A 20,594-nucleotide genomic window follows, 5' to 3' on the forward strand; every position below is an offset into this window, starting at 1 on the left:
ATGCCTGGCAGAGAAGTTGGAGAGCTCAAAAATGGAACTCCCCCCACCCCAGACTTCAGCCCTTATAGAAAGTTTTCTTTTTGGTATGTTCTTATCAACATTACCAAGGCAAAGGGCTGGTAACTTAGCCAGATGGTTCTTCGTTGTCTCCGGGCAGTGCACTCACTGAGTGCAGGGATCAGTAATCTACCTTGTTTCCACCTTGATTGTATTGGGCTGTATTGGTTGCTCATCAACTATGGGGGCATTGAAGTAACACAGAGTTACTCAAAAAGTTTATATTTTTCATGTTGTAGTGGGTCACAAAGAATAGGATGGAAATAGAGACATTGATTATAGTCATTATAACTGTGTGTAATCTCAAAGAGTGAGGCATAAAGCTCTTGCTGTCTATAGGGCTAGGCAGAGTCACTGTGATCTTAGGGCTTTTGTTTTTATATGTTTGTAGGGCTATGGGCTTTAATTGCCTTTACATATTCCTAAGACTAAATGCTGCAGTTGTCTCTACGGGCTTCTAAGGATAAAGGCCTTAATTGCTTTTATATTCTTACTATGAGGCAATAATTAGAACAGAGGGTGAGGGTGGGGGAGCTTTGCACTGTAACAGCTGCTGCCCCTTGCTGCCTGAGTGCCTGTGGAGCCCCCAGAATCTGTCTTTACATTTTTTTGGAAATCAGTACGGGAACAATTTTTCAATACCAGCACAGGAGTGATAAATTATAATACTACTGGCTGTAATACCACCTGTGCATGGGATTAAAAAATAATACTTCTTTTGTTTCAGACAAATAGAAATCAAAACCAGAACAGTAAACATGGGCTGATGCAGCAGTGACCTTCTGGGATCTCATGCTGGACACAGGGCCTAGCAAGTGGGTGCTGTTCTGAAATTCACCCCAGGGGATCATCTGGTCTCCCATACACATAAAACTTAGGACCTGGAATTGAGCCCTTTACCTAAAGCCTGGAGCTTCAAAGGGCTACTATTTCTCAAATGGGGACTAAAAACTCCAGACATAAGCAGTGAAGCAGCAAAGAAAAACTTAGAAACAGATGGGAAAGAAGACCACCAACTATGAGAAGTCAGAACTAGGCCTGTACTATTAGTGGGGTTTTTAATCCTGATTTAACCTGCCCAAGTGATTTGGGAACCATACCCAAGAAATGAACTTAAAAACCAGGAGCAGAAAACAACCAGGACTCGAGCAAAAGGAACCACACTACTTTAGACACTTTTTTTTTTTTTTTTTTTTTTTTGCAGTAGTGGGGATGGAAGCCAGGGGCTTTCTACATCTGAGCTACAACCCCAGCCCTATTTTTTATTCTTTATTTATTTTTATTTTATTTTTTATTGGTTCATTATATTCATACATCATATTGGGGTAAAAGACTTGTGTGTACGTACATGTACACATCACCAATTTAACCCCTCCCAATTCCCACCCCATTCCCTCCACATCCCTCCTTCCCTTGCTTGGCTTAGTGGTTGACTTCGATATGTTTATGTACGTTGCGTGTTTTAGAGAATTTCCTTCTTCCCCCCTCCCATCCCTCATTTAGGTTGTCTTGTTTGCTCCTCTATAGGATTTCCTTTTTCATCTAGAGTTCCTCCTATGACCCATTTCTCCTTAGCTCTCACATATTAGGGAAAGCATCTGATTTCTTATTTTTTATGACTGACTAATCTCACTTAGCATAATGTCCTCTAGTTCCATCCATTTCCCTGAAAATGATGTAATTGAGGTTTTTTTTGATGGCTGAGTAAAATTCCATTGTGTCCATATCCCACAGTTTTGTAATCCATTCATCTGTTGATGGACATCTTGGCTGGTTCCATAGTTTGGCTATGGTGAATTGTGCAGCTCTGAACATAGATACACATGCATTAGTTTGGTAGTTTGGTTTCCTTTCTTTTAATGGTATTGCTGGATTTGTTCCCAATCTTCTGAGGATTCTCCATACTGTTTTCCAAAGTGGTTGCACTAATTTGCAGTCCCAACCAACAATGTTTTAGAGTTCCCACTTCTTCACATCCTCATCAGCATTTGTTGTTGTTTGTGTTTTGAATGATTGCCATTCTAGTTGGAGTTAGGTGAAATATCAGGGTAGTTTTGATTTGCATCTCTCTGATTGCCAGCGATGTTGAGCATTTCTTCATGCATTTATTGGCCATTTGAATTTCTTCTTTTGTGAAGTGTCTATTTAGTTCGCTTGCCCATTTTGTTATTGGATGATTTGTTTAAGTGTTGAGTTTGAGTTCTCTGTATATTCTAGATATTAGTCCTCTATCGGAGGGGTAGGTGGCGAAAATCTTCTCCCACTCTGTTGGCTCTCGGATGAGATTCTTGACAGTTTCCTTTGCTGAACAGAAGCTCTTCAGTTTTATACAATCCCACGTATTGATTCGCCTTTTAATTTTCTGTGCCTTGGAGGTCTTGTTGAGAAAGTGTTTATCTGTGCCTATGTGTTTCAGTGTTGGACCTATGCCCTCTTCAAGGAGCTTCAAGGTCTCTGGTTTGATTTCCAAGTCTTTGATCTATCTTGAATTGACTCTTGTGCAGGGTGAGAAAATGGGATTAATTTCCAATTTTCTGCGCATGGTTAACCAGTTTTGCCAACACCATTTGTTGAACAGGCTATCTTTTTTCCAGTGTATGTTTTTGGCCTGTTTGTCAAAAATCAATTGGCTGAAAGTGTGTGGACTTATTTCAGGGTCTTCTATTCTGCTCCATTTGTCTATGTATCTGTTTTTTTTTCCAGTACCATGTTTTTTTTTTTGTTTTTTTTTTTTGTTTTTTTTTTTAACAATGGCTTTGTAGTATAGTTTAAAGTCAGGTATTTTGATTCCTTCTGCATGGCTTTTGTTGCTGAGCACTACTTTGGCTATTCTGGGCTTTTTGTTATTCCAAATAAATTGAAGGACTGATTTTTCTATGTCTGTGAGGAATGATCTTGGTAGTTTGATGAGCATTGCATTGAATCTGTGGATCACTTTTGGAAGGATGGCCATTTTAATGATATTTATTCTGCCAATCCATGAATATGGAAGATCTTTCCATCTTCTAAGATCTTTCTTCTTCGATTTCTTTTTTCAATGTTTTATAATTTTCTTTGTAGAGGTCTTTTACCTCTTTGGTCAAGTTTATTCCTAGGTATTTTATTTTTTTGTGGGAGATCCTGAGTGGAAGTGTTTTCTGAATTTCTTTTTCAGTGGATTTATGGTTGGTGTACAGGAAAGCTTCTGATTTTTTATGATTTATTTTGTATCTAGACACTTTGCTGAATTTGTTATTCAGTTCTATAAGCCTTTTGGTTGAGTTTGTTGGGTTTTCTAAATATAGTATCATGTCATCTGCAAATAGTGAAACTTTGAGTTATTCTTTTCCTATTTGTACTCCTTTGATTTCCTTTTCTTGCCTTATTGCCCTGGCTAGAGTCTCTAGTACTATATTGAAGAGAAGAGGTGATAATGGACATCCTGTCTTGTTCCTGTTTTTAGGGGGAATTCTTGAAGTTTTTCCCCATTTAATATGATGTTGGCAGTGGGCTTATTGTAGATTCTCTTTATGATATTGAGATGTGTTCCTTTTATTCCAATTCCCTACAGTGCTTTTATAATAAATAGATGTTGGATTTTATCAAATACTTTTTCAGTGTCTATTGAAATGATCATGTGATTTTTGTCTTTGATTCTGTCTATACGATGAATTACATGGATTGATTTTCATATGTTGAACCAGCCTTGCACACCTGGGATGAACCCTACCTGGTCATGGTGTATGATTTTCTTGATGTGTTTTTGAATGCATGTTGCTAGTATTTTGTTAAATAGTTTTACATCCAAGTTCATCAGAGATATGGGCCTCCTAAGATGGGCCCATATTTCTTCAATGTCAAATTCCTGCTGTCAGAATTTTTTTCTAAATTATAAACTATGCGTTCGTTTTTGGAGTGATCATCCTGTAGGAGCAAGATTCTATTCTCCATGTGGTCTAATCGATTGTTTATACTTTAAATTGAGGCCTTTGGTTCAATGATTGCATCTTTTATTTCTTTTAGGCTCTCTCTAAATTCTTTTCGAAGGTCCTATATTATTTCTGCAGTTATATTTCTGATTTGATCTTCTGGAGATCTCTGAATTTCTGTGTTATCAGGTTCTGATATTGTGAGATTGTGGGAGTTCCTTGCTCCATATTTATTCCTCTTTCTCATGATTACAGAAGCTTGTACATTCTCTGGGTTCTTCCCCGGGTCACCATGACTTCACTTAGGGTGCTCTGGATCTCCAGTTTGTGGTAATCTGAGTCACCACTACTCCTTTACTGGGTTGTTTCACAAAGTGTCAGACCCAGAGAGTTAATTGAGGCTGCGCGACACCGTGGGGGTGCTGAGCTGGGTGTTTTCCCACAGGGAGCTGCGACTAGGGTGTGGTATCTCTGCCACTGCTACTCCTTCACTGGGTTGGACTGCAAAATCTCAGACCCAGGGAGATTATCAAAGCTGCCCTGGGGGTGCAGTACTGGGATTTCTTGCAGTTATTGAGTGAGCTGATCTGGAGCTGTCCCGGGCGGGGTGAACTTGCTGCCGCCTGTGGCAACATGGCGCTGCTTCCACGCCCTCGGCAGGCGTGAGGCTTTTGTATTTCTTTTCTGGTTTTGAGCTCCATTCTGAGTCCCTGGAGGGCATGATAATCTTGGCCACTGGGAGTTTTAGACGTTCTTTGTGCTGAAAAAAACTGCTGAATTACATCTGAATGATCCACAGCTGCTCACTTCAGCTCCTTGTTTACCTTTCTTCTCTGTAGGTTTTTTAGTGCACTGATCTGGAGCTGTTTCAGGTGTGGTGAACTCGCCGCTGTGGCTGGCAATATGGCGCTGCTGCTGTGCCCTCGGCTGTGAGGCTGGCATATTTCTTTTCTGGTTTTGAGCTCCGTTCTGAGTCCTTTTCTTCTTTGGAGCCTGGTGCTGTGAGGCAAGATGGCGCCGGCGCGGCTCTGCCACCGCAATGCAGGCTGGTTTTATTTTTGGTCTCTGGTTGTTCTTCTAGGCTTCTTTTTCTCTTTCCCTTGTATTTACAGTTTTTATTTCTCTGTTGATGTTGTTTTCTGGCTATGAAAAGTGCTGATTTTGTGGCAATAGAGATCGATTGTTAGCGGGACTCGTAAATGCTGCTTTTCTCAGTTGTCATCGTCTCTGAAGTCTATTCTTTATTTTTTTGAAACAGGGTCTTACTGAGTTTCAAAGGGCCTCACTAAGCAGCTGAGGCTTTCCTCAAACCACTATTGTTCTGTCTCAGCTTCCCAAATGCTGGAATTATAAGCATGTGCCACCATGCCTGGCTTACTATAGACACTCTGGCATCCAGGAGATCATGGCCAAACATAAAAATAAAACAATTCCAACTTGAACAAGACAAGATGGGCTCACATTCAAAAGTTACAGTGTATGAGGAACCCCAGAAGTCACTGTGAGGGAGAATAAGCAAATACAAGTAGGACTATTAGCACCCCTCCAGCCTGCAGTAACTATTACATAGCTGTGTCTTAAATGTTTACCATAAGCCGGGCATGGTGGTACATGCTTGTAATACCAGTACTTGGGAGGCTGAGACAGGAGAATCGCACAGGTTGCAGCCAGCCTTTGCTATTTATTGAGTCTCTCAGCAACTTAGTGAGACCCTGTTTCCAAATAAAATATAAAAAATAGGTCTGGGAGTATAGCCCCACGGTAGAAGGGCCCTGGGTTCCATCCCTGGTACCACAAAAATAAAATGTTTCCCATAGTAAAAGAAAGGAATTGGAACATTGTGGGGGGGGGGGGGGAGATGGAATAACCGGGTGTGGTGGCATATGCTTTAATCCCAGAATTTAGGAGGCTGAGACAGGAGTGTCAAGGTTTGTGGCTAACCTCAGCTACTTGGTGAGGCCTTCTGCAACTTAGTGATATCCTGTTTTAAAATAAAGAATCAAAAATAGGGCTGAGGGTGTTGCTCAGAGGTAGAATGCCTTGGGTTCAATCCCCCGTACCACACACACACAAAAAGATGGAATAATGTAACAATGATTAAATTGGTATATGATCCAAAAAAAACTTCTAATGTTTCAAAAATAGAGTTATTGAAGTAAAACATTCCAGAGATTGGCCAGTGTGGTGGCACATGCCTGTAATCCTAGAACTTGAAAGGCTAAGACAGAAGGACTACAGATTTAAGGACAGCCTCAGCAATGTAGTGAGACTTATTTTTTTTGCGGGTCTGGAGATGGAATCCAGGGGCATTTGACCTCTGAGCAATACCTCTGCCCTCTTTTTTATTCTTTATTTTGAAACAGGGTCTCACTAAATTTAGGAGGGCCTCACTAAGTAGCTGAGGCTGTCCTTCAATGAAATCCTCCTGTCTCAGCTTCCCAAATGTTGGGATTACAAGCGTGTACCACCACACCCAGCTTGTAGTGAGACTCTTAAGCAACCTAGTGAAACTCATTTCAAAACAAAAAATAAAAATAAATAAAAAGGTCTGAGCTGGGCGTGGTGGCACACACTTGTAAACCAGCATTTAGGAGGCTGAGACAGGAGGATAGTGGCTCACAGACAGCCTCAGCTACTTAGTGAGGCCCTTTGAAACCCAGTGAGACCCTGTTTCAAAATAAAAAATACGGCTGGGGGTGTAGTTCAGAGGTAGAATGCTCCTGGGTTCCATCCCCAGTACTGCAAAAGGGGGAGGGGGCTGAGTGTGTAGCTCAGAAGTAGAATGTCCCTAGATTTAATCCCCAGTGCTACACATACACACACACACACACACACACACACACACACACACACACACACGCACACGCACGCACGCACCTATGCATGCACACTCACAGAATGGAGAGCAATAACCAGGTTTCTTTCTTTAGTTTTTTTTTTTGTTGTTGTTGTTGCTGTGTGTTTTTATTTTTAAAAGTAGAGGGATCCACACACATTTTTGATCCACTTACATGTCCCTCAGATATCCAAAAGTGAGGCGTGTTTGCCAGCGGCTCTCTTATATAGCTTAAATTTTCAGTGCCACAGTCATGGGGAAGCGGTTATATTGGTGAGTTTTTCCATTAAGGAGCTAAGGGATATGAGAACTTTCAACTAAGAGTGAGTGCTGAGAAGAGGAAACTTGCAGTGGTCACCATCCCACTTTGTCTGCATGACTAACTAAAGGCCTCTCCTGAAGCTGCTCAAGGGCGACTGCTAATAAGTACCGGGCCTGTAGCCTGACAATGCGTGACTCATTACAGCAAGGTCATCTGTCACATAACATACTGGTATGCAAGTACCATTTAGTAACGTTATAAAACTCACTAGAAGTATCTTACTTATATAAGAATTATATTATTCTGGAGGTTGAGACTGGAGGATCGCGGTTTGCGAACAGCCTCAGCTACTTAGTGAGGCCCTCTGCAACTCAGTGAGACCCAGTTTCAAAATGAAGAATAAGAAAATAGGTCAGGGGGTGTAGCTCGGAGGTCAAATGCCCCTGGGTCCCATCCCCACACCCACACAAAAGAATTATTTATTATGGAATAGCAAATTGATGTCAAATGAAGCCAACCAATCTTATGTTTTATTATCTAGACTATCTCAAAGAACAATCAGAGATACAAGGAAGGACCCAGTTACTTGAATCAGAAGTCTACTGGAAAGCAGCTGCCCTGAGGCTCAGTCCTGTGCTGGTCCAACCTGTGCACACACTCAGGCTGGCTAAGCACAGAGTGTCTGCGTTCCTGCTGTCCACAGTATCATGTGGGCTATGACATCTGTGAAGGGTCAGTGTTGGATGTGTTTTAGACAATGCAAGCAGCATTAAGGTAGAGAAATTCCTTTGCAGAACACATAATAGCAAAAGCTGTTATTACTACCAGTGAATTGACGCCATCACTCACACTTACTGTGGTCTAATCCAAAGGATTCCTACCCTAGCAAGGTCCTGGGGTAAAGGATTTGACCAACTCATTGAGCTGAAAGTCAGATATACTTGGCGATTGCTTAGATTTCTGACATGCCATTTTACCTAATAAACTCATATTTTGAGGCCTCAGTGTTTCCATTTGTAGAATGAGAAGGACTGTTTCTGCTGACCCTACAGGAAAAATGTCATTATGTCCTAATGATAAGTAGTGAGAGGAAGCAGGTATGTGAGAGTGGTGTTTTCTTACTCTTTGTCAAATTAAAAGTAGATGATCACATGAAATGCTAGTCATTTAAGTGTACACAGAAAGGAAATTTATTAATAGTCATACAGAAGACTTAACAGGAACTGGATAAAATCCCAAAATAAATTGTTCAACACAGCTAGAATGTATTAGACATTTCACACATGCCCAGCAACTTTTTAATGCTTGTTTCAGAGGCTACAGAAGAAAGATAAACATAAGTTCTCTTCTTGAGTTGCTTTTAAAATCACTGAATAAATGAACAGATGTGAAATCAAGAGCAAATTAAGACACTGTGTGATTAAATGCCAGAGCGAGTGATGTACACAGCCCTTCCTCTCAGAGGTCAAAGGAAGAGCCAGGTGAGAGGAGGCCTCAGGCAGGGGTGGCCCTCGGCCTTGAAGGACTGCTGCCGTAGAAGGTGGCAAGGAAGACACTCTGGCCACAAGCCCAAGGTAAAAGACATTAGAGGCAGCAGTCTTCCTGGCCTGGAAGAAGGGAGCTTCTTAACACTGGGAGGTAAATATCCATAAGTGGTAGGCCCAGACTGTGATGGAAAAGGAACAGTTTTAACTTAACAGTTTGGTTGGTACATTGCTTTATAAGTTTTTGAGTTGGTGAGGGAAATGATAATATATTTTTGAAAGATTGAGGATGATAATATATTTTTGAAAGATTGAGGATATAGGTAAAATGCATAAACTCGAGGCTGGTGTAGTGGTGCAAACTTGTAATCCCAGTACTTGGGAGGCTGAGACAGGAGGATTGAGATTTGCAGCCAGCCTCAACTACTTAGTGAGGCCCTTTGCAACTCAGTGAGACCCTGTTTCAAAGTAAAGAATAAAAAAATAGGGCTGGGGGTATAGCTCAGAGGTAGAATGCCCCTGGGTTCCATCTCCCGTACCACACACACACACACACACACACACACACACACACACACACACACACACACACAGCATAACTTGGGACAGTGTTGTCCACAGTCTCACTATTGATGAGCTCTGAGTGTGAGGTTAAAGGGGACATGGTAGTGTAGACAGGTTGATGTAAAAAAGCAAAACAAATGTTTGAGTCCCTAGTTTGTTAGGTGCTGTGCTACATGTTTCACATTCATTCTCATGGGAAATTTTTGTGAACTAAACCTCATTCAAACCTCAAAGATACTCCAAATTTCTGTCCCATGTCCCAGATGAAGAAACTAAGGCCCAGACTGATGACTTTCCAACCTTACTCAAACAGGAGCAGAGGGCCACTCAGCCCTGGTCCTTTCTAAGAGTCCTTGCTGTGATCCTATCGTTGCCCTTATAAAGAAAAGCAGAAGCTCTGATCTCGTTATCCAACCGCATAGACTTTTCTTTTTCCTGGAAGTTTGAGTTAGGCTGAAATCAGTATATGTCATTCAAGGTGCTAACATATTTTATATACTTAAGAGATCTGGCCAAGAGCCTTGAAATCAAATACCCTAGGTACTTAACACCCTGGAAATGGATCCACATCCTTAAAAGCTATGAGTTAGCCAGGCTTATTGTGTTGATTCAGCAAGCTTTAACAGCTAAGAAAAAAATTTTAAAACCTCTATAAAGAGCTATGAAACAAAGCATTTTTCTTATAAATTTGTCTTGAGAACTCCACAGGAAAATGGTTTGAGTAAATGAGATATTGATGAGGTAGAACTGAATAAATGATTATTTCTAACTTCTCATAAGAATTGAGAAAGGGAAAAAAACAATGGCAGATGGCCTCTGCCTCCTTCCTCTGGTGGAGACGCCATCCTCTCTTCAGTTGTCTGCCACTCGTTTCTCCCCCAGCCCCTGTCATAAGTTTGGAGATGCCCGATCACGTTTCTGTGGGAGGCATGGAGACTGGCAGCCGTCGGGAGGTGTGGCACATGGACACTCGGTGGGTAGTGATGGGGCCGCACTTTTGGAGGTCTCAGGGCATGGAGAAAGTAGAAATCGCTTGCAGATAAGAGAATTTGATGAACCTGTTGGCAAGTAACTTATCTGAAAATTAGTTCTCATAAAATAGGTCCGGGATGTAGCCTGGAGCTAGAAGGCATCTGGGTTCCATCCCCAGTACCATACACACAGTTGAAATTAGATCTCTTTAGCTTGAGAGAGAAAGGAAATCAGTGTAAACCAGCATTCACAGTGTTTGCCAAGTTTTACAACCAAACAAGCATAAGTAGAAATCACTACCCCCCCCCATTTATGGGGGATGCACCCAGGATTGCACACATGTTAAGCACACTACCACTGAGCTAAGCAGTGTGTGTGTGGGTGGGGGGGGGACTGGGATTGAACCCAGGGATAGCCTACCTCCAAGCTACACTCTAACCCTATTTTATTTTTTGTTTTGAAACAGGGTCATGCTAGTTTGCTAAGAGTCTCACTATTTGATGAGGCTGTCCTGGAACCTGCAGTCCTCCTGTATCAGCCTCCCCAGTGCTGGAATTACAAGTGTGTGCCACCATGCCTGGCTCAGAAACAACTTTTTAATATTAGTATTTTCCTCAGCATTTCATTTAAAACTCAAACATCAGAGGATCTGATGAATCTGAAACAATCTGAGAATTCTCTAAAGGCTTATCAGAATTTTCTAAAGGCTGTGTGGGGTTTTAGGTTTATTTTTCTAGTGATAGTCTACATAAGCACTTTGGAGGGGGGAATGTTTGAATATTACAAAGAGAAATCTTATCAGATAGTTTTACTTAATGAAGCTGATAGTTACCCATAGTCTCTCCCTTCTTCTACAGTGTCTGGGGAGGCCAGCGCAGGGTTCCAGTGGCTCTTGTTGACATCAGAGTGCTGCCAAGCCTCGCTCACCTCCTGGGTTTATTTTTTTTTTTTCCTTTAGTCCCCATGTCCTAAGTCTAAGCCCTGAGAGGAACAAATTGGTGAGCTTAGTTTTTTTTGTTTGTTTGTTTTTATGGTATTGGGGACTAAACCCAGGGGTTTTCTACCTCTGATATACACCCCCCACCCCCAGCCCATTTTTAGTTTGAAATGGGGTCTTGCTAGGTGTCTGAGAGTCTCACTATGTTGTTGAGGTTGTCCTCGAACCTGCGATTCCTGTCGCAGCCTCCCAAGTACTAGGAATACATCAAGCTTTTCTTTTTTTTTTTTTTTTGGTGGTATTGGGGATTGAACCCAGAGGCATTCTACCGTTGGGGCATTCTACCAGCCCTAATTTTTATTGTTTATTTTGAAACAGGGCCTCACTAAGTAGCTGAGGCTGGCCAAGAACCTGTGGTCCTCCTGTCTTAGCCAACCAAGTACTGGGATTACAAGCCTATACTACCACACCTGGTGGGCCAAGCTTTTAAACAGTTTGGGGGGATGCATCTTAGCAGTACTTAGTTTGTCCAAGGCTATGGTTTAATTCCCAGTGCAACCCACCATTAGTAATAATAAATGTTGCAATAATTTAGCCTTATGTTTTATAGCATTTTTCTGCATACTTCTTAGCCTTATGTTTTATAGCATTTTTCTGCATACTTGATTTCATAAAAGCACTGTTCTATGTATGTTACTACAAATGAGAGAGAGAGAGAGAGAGAGAGAGAGAGAGAGAGAGAGAGTGTGTGTGTGTGTGTGTGTGTGTGTGTGTGTGTGTTCTGATATATATGAGCCGGGCGTGATAGTGCATGCTTGTAATCACCGCGCTTGGGAAGCTGAGACAGGAGGATCTCACAGGTTTGAAGCCAGCCTCAGCTACTTAGTGAGGCTCTCAGCAACTTAGTGAGACCCTGTTTCCAAATAAAATATAAAATAGGTCTGGTAGTATACCTCAGAGATAGAAAGCCACTGGGTTCTACCCTCAGTACCATCAAAACAACAACAATAATAATAGTTTGATACAATTGTGAACCTGAAAACAAAATCTACTTGACAGCCAGTTGTGGTGGTGCACATCTATAATCCAGATACTTGGGAGGTTAAGGCAGGAGGATCACAATTTCAAAGGCCAGCCTGAGTAACTTAGCAAGACCCTGTCTCAAAATAAAAAGGCTTGGGGCTATAACTCAGTGGTAAGTATGCCCCTGGGTTCAATTCCCAGTACCAGAATTTTTAAAAAATTTACTTGACAAATCTCACTTACAATATGGCTATTAAGAAAAAGTTGGTATTAAAAAGAAGCGTACACACGCTTGTAATCCCAGCATTTGGGAGGCTGAGACAGGAGGATTATGGTTCACGGACAGCCTCAGCTACATAGCCTATTTGCAACTCAGTGAGACCCTGTTTGAAAATAATGAATAAAAAATAGGGCTGGAGCCGGGCGTGGTGGCGCACACTTGTAATCCCAGCATTTGGGAGGCTGAGACTGAAGGATTGCGGTTTGCAGACAGCCTCAGCTACTTAGTGAGGCCCTCTGCAACTTAGTGAGACCCTGTTTCAAAGTAAAGAATAAAAAATAGGGCTGGGTGTGTAGCTTGGAGGTCAAATGCCCCTGGGTTCCATCCCAAAACCCGCAAAAAAAAAAAAAAAAAAATAGTAGGGCTGGAGGTGTAGTTTGGAGATAGAATGCCCTGGGTTCCATCCCCAGTACAGCAAAAAAAGAAGTATACAGCTGGATGTGGTGGTGCACACCTGTAATCTCAGAATTTGGGAGATTGTGACAAGAGGATCTCAGGTTCAAGGCCAGCCTCAGCAACTTAGGCCCTAGCAACTTAGTGAGACTTTGTTTCAAAGAAAAAAAAATGGGGCTGGGAGTGTAACTCAGAGGTAGGGCAACTATTCAGTCCAATTCCTAAAAAAGCATACATATACTTATGTATACATATACATATACTACCATAAAAAAGCATACATATACTTGTATTTTGTTTTGTAAATTACCGTTCTGTATATGCCTTAAATATAGAACCTTCCCTGACAAGAATTTTTAATTAAGTAGTGAGATGTATGTAGGGTATATGTAGGTGTGTATTTCTGTGACAAATCCAAATATGGTTTCTTGGATCTTAGATGTCTTTAAAATAAAAATTTGGAGCTTTTTTTTTTTTTTTTTGGTACTAGGGATTGAATCCTGGGGCATTCTCCTTCAAGCTACACCTCCAGCCCTAATTTTTATTCTTTATTTTGAAACAGAGTCTCACTAAATTGTGGAGGGCCTCACTAAGTGACTGAGGCTGGCCTCAAAACTGCAATCTTCCTGTCTCAGCCTCCCAAGTACTAGGATTACAAGCGTGTGGTACCGTGCCTGGCTTAATTTGGAGTATTTTTAAGGCGCTCTTCTGAAAAGGTTAGCTGGGTTCTTTTCTGTATCTGGAGCCTGCAAACATGAACGTCAGCAACCCCATGCAGTTAAGAATGTGAGATGCTCCTTGGCGCTGTATATGCTTGTTACGTAACACAGAATTCATTTTCACTTGGGAAGTAGCATTTTTCAAATGCCCGCTCCTGAGCTAGGGACTAAGGGTACAAGGAGAGATCTTGTGAAACTGGTTCACTTGTCTCAGCCTTGCCTAAAATGTCTGTCCTCGGACTCTGCCTCTTCGCTCAAGTAATTTAAATTGACTTGTGCTTGTTTTCATGTTAGTTTGGTTTTTTTTTTTTTTACATTTCTCTTATTGGTTGGTTATTTAGTTGCTTTTAAAATACTTGAACTAGCCAGGTGTGGTGGCACACACCTGAAATCCCAGCACTTGGGAGACTGAGGAGGAGGATTATAGGTTCTAGGACAGCCTGAGCAAGTAGAAAGACTCATCAACCTAGTGAGACCTTGTGTCAAAATTAAAATAAAATGACCTGAGGGTGTAGCTCGGAGGTAGAATGTCCCTGGGTTCCATCCCCAGCGACAACACACACACACACACACACACACACACACACACACACACACTTACTTTATTTTAAATTTATTGTTGTTGTTCATAAGAGCCCGGTATATTGATGGCAAGTCGTTGTCTCTTGCTGTGAATTTATGACACCCTGATTAAGCAAAATCCCACAGGAACTTTTGAAGGGAAGTCCCTGAGTCTCTCATGTGTTGGTGTGTGCTGGGGATGGGACTCAGGATCGCACGTATGCAAGGCAAGTGCTTTACCACTGAGCGCTGCTTCATCCCAGCCTGGCCCTGTGCCTATAGTGTTTTGGAGAATGTGAGGAGGGTGAGGGTGAGTAGGGCATGTGTGAGAACACCTTGTACTCTTCTCTTTACAAGTCTACACAAGAATGGTCTTGGAAAATGGAACCTCACTAATTCAAAAAAATGCTTTATCATACTCTATCTCATTAAGATTGCTCGAACACATGCTTAAGTAGATCTTCTGCTGGGCAGGAGAATCACAGGGTCAAGGCCAGTCTCAGAAATTTGGCAAGACCCTCCCCAACTTAGTGAGACCCTATTCAAAATAAAAAATAGAGCCAGGCGTGGTGGCGCATGCTTGTAATCCCCACGCTTGGGAGGCAGAGAAAGGAGGAGTACGCAGGTTCAGAGCCAGCCTCGCTGGCTTAAGAGACCCTGTTTCCAAATAAAAGTATAAACATAGGTCTGGGGGTGTAGCCTGGAGGGTAGAAGGGTTTCCAGGAAGCCCAGTACCACCAAAAAAAAAGACTAAAATGTAGGGCTGGAGGTGTAGCTCAGAGAGGTACAATGCCCCTGGGTTCCATCCCTCGTACCACTAAATAAATAAATAAATAAATAAATAAATAAATAAATAAATAAATAAATAGAAAGAGCTGGGGTAAAATGGCCCTGGGTTTAATCCCCAGCATAGAATAAAATAAAAGTTGATCTGTGCTTTCAGTGGTAAAAACAAATACTGAAAGCTTTCTTCTTAGAAATAGTATAGAAAAAAATGCTGGTTCCAACATTTTCATTCAGCTCACAAGCCAGTTTTTCTCTATGTGTGAGAAGATGTGCAAAGGTGTATCAGCTCCCCTTTTAATAACAGAGCTCAGGGGTGGGTGGGTAGTTGCATCAACTGTTGTTAACAGGTATAGGATGACAATATATCTTTGATTTCTACTTGGAAAGTACCATTACTTATATTGTCCTAGAAATTTTAAGCAACTACTATCTGAGGACAAGGCTGTGTATCTGCTTGGGTTCTTTGTTGTAATTAGCAGGAACCAAATCTTATTAATTTAAGCAGAATGGAATTTATTGGAAGGACATTAGGAATTCATGACATTGATGAGAACTCTGGGGAATCCCAGATATCATGAACTACCTGAAGGTATTTGTGCCGGTTGCTGTCTAGGCAAAAATGTGGTATTATCAGCCATTCCCAGTTGCTGTGACCTCCTGGGGTGGGAGCATCTGATTGACGTGGCTGGTATCCCATAACCACACCCTAATAAAGGAAGGTGAGACGCTGATTACAGACCCACCAGGCCTTATTCAAGAAAGTCACTCGCCAGGGGGAAATTAGGATGAACCTACTGAGAAGCGACGCCAAGCAGCCAAAGCAACCGGCAGCAGCACAGGGTAATGGAACAGACTGCGACAGAAGAAAGTGAGTGTTAGTTTTCCTTTGGGAAATGAGAGGTAGAAGCATGTGTGCACACGTGCTGGCTGTGAGGTCTGCGGCCTGTCTGCTGCTCTAGTCTCCCCAGGGCTCCCTTCTTGCTCTCTTATTTGCAGTCTAGATGGGCTATCCTGTTGGAACATGGATTTGTGCACTCGCAGGATGCCAAGTGGTTGTGGCAGAAGGGGCTGGCGGTGAAGCAGTTAGTTTTCAATCAGTTTTGAGAAATTAGATTTGTACGTATATGGTATGTTACGGTATGTGTAACTGAGGATTGAACCACGGGGCATTCCACCTCCAAGCTACACTCTGAGCCTGATTTTGTTTTTTATTTTGAAGCAGGGTCTCACTAAGTTGCTGAGGGCCTAAGTTGCTGAGACTGGCCTCAAATCTGTGATCTTCTTATCCCAGCCTCCCAAGTTCTAGAATTACAGGCATGTGCCACACACTAGGCTAAATTAGATATTTTCAAGTCTGGGTTTTTTTTTTTTTTTTTTGCCTTTGTTGGCCCTTTGTGTGCCACTTACTCTGTGGCACATCTTATTATCAAGAATTACACAATTTAATTCTTAATTCACTTTAATTCTTTATTTATTTTAATAAATGTGGAATTTATTTATTTAATAAATGTGGACTCATCTGGATAAATAAATTCAGCCCTCAGTTTGCTTTTAGTTGGTTGCTAGAGATGACTAATATATAGTTACTAAAACCTACTAAATACATTTTGCTTAATGTTTAGAGCTGTAACTTTAAGGGAATATTAAGTTACCCTGTCTACAACCTTATTATTGGGAAGCTATCAGTGGAATTCTATACCTTAGTTTGGTTGCACTGATTTAGAAGGAGAATGCAACCTCTCAAAAAAAAGAATTTTAAAGCCGGGCGTGGTGGTGCACGCTTGTAATCCCAGCATTCGGGAGGCTGAGACCTGGAGGATCATGGTTCGAGGACAGCCTCAGCTACTTAGTGAGGCACTCCGTAACTTAGTGAGACCCGGTTTCAAAATAAAGAATAAAAAATAGGGCAGGGGGTGTAGCTCGGAGGTCAAATGCCCCTGAGTTCCATCCCCAGACCCGCAAAAAATAAAAATAAAAAATAAATAAAAAAAGAATTTTAATATCCTACAATATAGGGACGGTACATATCTTTTTGACTATCTGTGAACATTTAACAATAGCTACAGTGTACTTCCTGGTTATAAGAAAAGAATTGTGATTGCTGGGTGTAGTTTTGTACTCAGGTAGTTTTTCATACTTGGGAACTGAGACAAGAGGATCTTGGGTTCAAGGCTAGCATAGCAACATGGCAAGACTATCCGTAACCTATCAGTGACCTATCAGTCACTGTTTCAAAATAAAAAATAAATAGGGCTGGGCGTGTAACTCATGTAGAATGCTCCTGGGTTCAACTCCCCCCCCCCCCCACACACACAAAAGAATAATGACTAAATGTAACTTTAAATGATGATTTAGTGGCACTCCTATTTGCATCTGTGTAAAGCCTTAAATTTCTGTGGCTCCCATTAGTTGTTGCTAAGCAACTTCAAAAAGGTTTGTTGACTCTAAACAAAAGCACCCTGGACATTTTGCTATCGCCTGGCAGCAGTGTGGAAAGTTGACCTACTGTGTTTCTCTTTCAGCATCCGGTGCTTGATGAGCCCATAGCTGAAGCCGTCTGTATTATCGCAGACACAGACAAGTGGAGCGTCCAGGTGGCCACAAGTCAGAGGAAGGTGATGGACAGCATGAAACTGGGCCAGGACGTCCTGGTCTCCAGTCAGGTGTCTGGTCTGCTCCAGTCCATTCTACAGCTTTATAAGCTTCACCTCCCTGCAGATTTTGTAAGTCTGCCTTCTCATATCATCAAAGAAAAAAAGTTTAAAACAGTTATAGTAACAGTTTGATTGTAAAAAGCACATTTTCAGGCACTATTTTAATATTTATTAGAGGTTAGCATTAAGTAAAAGTGGAACATGCAACATAAAACCAGCAAACAAGATAGATTTCAGTAACAATAGCCCTTTCATGAAACTAATAACATAGTGGGGCATTGAAATCGCTTTGAATAAGGTTTATGGTAAAGTAAATAAGGTCAATCCGAAGAATCAAGCATGAAAGGAAATCTGAGATCTCCCTGTGGAGAACTTAATAGCGAACTAATTGATATTAAACAAGCCAGTTTCCAAAGGGATTATAGTTCTTTTGTTTAGTAACCATCCTCACTAAAGTGTTAAGAATAAAATAGATTACAGTTTGTGGAAACATAAAAATTTGAGATGCTATATACATGTTACATGATATCCATTGTTCCTTTTATTTTTATTTATTCATTTATTTTTTGGTGGTACTGGAAATTGAACCCAGAGGTATGCTACCACTGAAGTACATCCCTAGCTTCTTTTACGTGTGTGTGTGTGTGTGTGTGTGTGTGTGTGTGTGTGTGTGTGTGTTACTAGGGATAGAACCCAGGGGTGTTCTATCTCTGAGCTCCACTCCCAGCCCTATTTTTTATTCTTTATTTTGAAACAGGGTCTTACTAGGTTATGGAGGGCCTCATAAGTTGCTGAGGCTGGCCACAAACCTGCGATTCTCCTGTCTCAGCCTCCCAAGCACTAGGATTATAAGCGTGCACAATCATGCCTGGCTCCCCTTTTATTTTTTATTTTGAGACAGGATTTCACAAGCTTACCAAGGGTGGCTACAAACTTATGATCCTTCTTCCTCCTCCTGGTGTCTGGGTTATAGGTGTGTGCCACTGTGCCCAGCAGTTGTTCCCTCTCGTGTGGGATTTTTGTGTGTGTGTGTGTGTGTGTGTGTGTGTGTGTGTGTGTGTGTGTATGTGTGTGTGGTACTGGCGGTGGAACCCAGGGGCTTTCTACCTCTGGGCTATACTCCCAGACCTATTTTATATTTTATTTGGAAACAGGGACTCACTAAGTTGCTGAGGGCCTCACTTAGTAGCTGAGGCTGGCTTCAAACCTCTGCAATCCTCCTGTCTCAGCCTCCCAAGTGCAGGGATTACAAGCGTGCGCCACCACGCCTGGCTCTCGTGTGGGATTTTTAAAATCACTTTCATAATATTATTTTAAATACAAGCAATAAACAGAGCCTAAAATGTCTCACGCCGGGCATGGTGGCGCACGCTTGTAATCCCCACGGAGACAGGAGGATCGCGCAGGTTCGAAGCCAGCCTCGCTGGTTTAAAAGACCCTGTTTCCAAATTAAAATATATAAAAAAAGGTCTCAGAAAATTATTAGCAGTTCTCCTCTAGTCACCAGAATTAACATGCACAACAAATTCCTCCGTGTGTGTGTGTGCACGTGTGTACACTCACACAGAGATTAAAAGGAAATATATACATATATATTTATTTTATTTTATTTTATTTATTTATTTATTTATTTTTTTTGGTGGTACTGGGGTTCCTGGAAGCCCTTCTACCTCAGGGCTACACTCCCAGACCTATTTTTACATTTTTATTTGGAAACAGGGTCTCCTAAGCCAGAGCGCGCAGCTGGCCGCAGGGATTACCAGCGTGCGCCACCATGCCCGGCTAAAAGGAAATGTATCTTGAAGGGAGGGAGGAAAGTTTCAAGAGAAGGAGCAAAGCTGAAGGCATAGAGCTAAGAGAACGTCGGCGAGCTGGCTCCTGGATGCAGCCCAGCTGGAAGAGTGTGCTTACTCTGCTCTGCTCCCTCCCTACAGCACTGCTCTCTGCTGCATAACTCTGGACCAAACATCTCCCTTCTGGCCTTGGAAAATGACATAAAGCCATTTAACAACAAAATAGGAAGCTGAATATGCATGAAATATACTAATTACCAGCGGAGTGGTCACTTTCCTGGGATATTTATTTATTGCAGTGCTGGGGATGGAAGCCAGGGGTTTTCTACCTCCAAGCTACATTGTTTTTTTTTTTGGGGGGGGGTTGATTTTTTTTTTTTTTTTTGGTGGTACTGGGGTTCCTGGAAGCCCTTCTACCTCCGGGCTACACTCCCAGACCTATTTTATATTTTTTTATTTGGAAACAGGGTCTCTTAAGCCAGCAAGGCTGGCTCCAAACCAGAGCAATCCACTTGTCTCTGCCTCCCAAACTCGGGGATTACAAGGGTGCGCCACCACGCCCCACCACGCCGGCTACATTGTTTTTTATTCTTTATTTTGAAGCAGGGTCTCACTAAGTTGTGGAGAGTCTCACTAAGTAGCTGAGGCTGGCTGCGAACTGGAATCCTCCTGTTTCAGCCTCTCAAGTACTCAGATTACAAGCGTGCTCTACCACACCCAGCTCTTGGGTTTATAACAAAGTCTACAGTTGTAAAACATTCCTCAAAATTGGTCAAGACTTAGGGCTTTGTAGAAGGCGCCATAACATAATGGTTGTAGCCAGGCATAGTGATACACAACTATAATCCCATTACTCTGGAGGCTGATGCAGAGCATGGCTGGTTTGAGGTCAGCCTCAGCAACTTAGCAAGACCTTGATTCAAAATAAAAAAAGAAGTCAGGTGTGGTGGCACATGTTTGTAAATCCAGTACTTGGGAGGCTGAGACAGGAGGATTACAACTACATCCCATCTCTGTTCTATTTTGAAATAGGGTCTTGCTATTTGAGGCCAGCCTCCACTACTTAGTGAGGTCCTCCACAACTTAGTGAGACACTATTTTAAAATAAAGAATAAAAACTAGGGCTAGAATTATAGCTCAGAGGTAGAATGCCCCTGGGTTCCATCCCCAGTACCACAAAAATAAAATAAAATTAAAAATGAAAAGTGCTGGAGGTATAGCTGGGAGGTAAAATGTCCCTGGGTTTAATCCCCAGTACCAAAATTAATAAAGTAATGGTTTTCATAAAAAGCAGTGTCAGTGCGGCATGACAGAATGACCACTAAGCACAACTGCATGGAAGTCTTGACTTTGCCATTGATTACT

The 20,594-nt window shown here is 41.9% G+C and overlaps 1 protein-coding gene across 3 annotated transcripts in view; it reads left to right on the forward strand.

Moving 5' to 3' along the window:
* Positions 1 to 20,594, forward strand: part of FNIP2 (folliculin interacting protein 2) — a gene marked incomplete at both ends in the record, with an annotated part of 162,942 nt that overhangs the window by 131,561 nt on the left and 10,787 nt on the right. For all 3 annotated transcript variants that reach the window (XM_080697732.1, XM_080697734.1, XM_080697733.1), the window contains one exon: positions 17,305 to 17,505. In XM_080697732.1, the coding sequence (XP_080553858.1) occupies positions 17,305 to 17,505 (201 nt within the window). The remainder of the gene's footprint in view (positions 1 to 17,304; positions 17,506 to 20,594) is intronic.

This window comes from Muscardinus avellanarius (assembly GCF_963383645.1).
Source record: "Muscardinus avellanarius genome assembly, chromosome: 6".
Lineage (NCBI taxonomy): Eukaryota > Metazoa > Chordata > Mammalia > Rodentia > Gliridae > Muscardinus > Muscardinus avellanarius.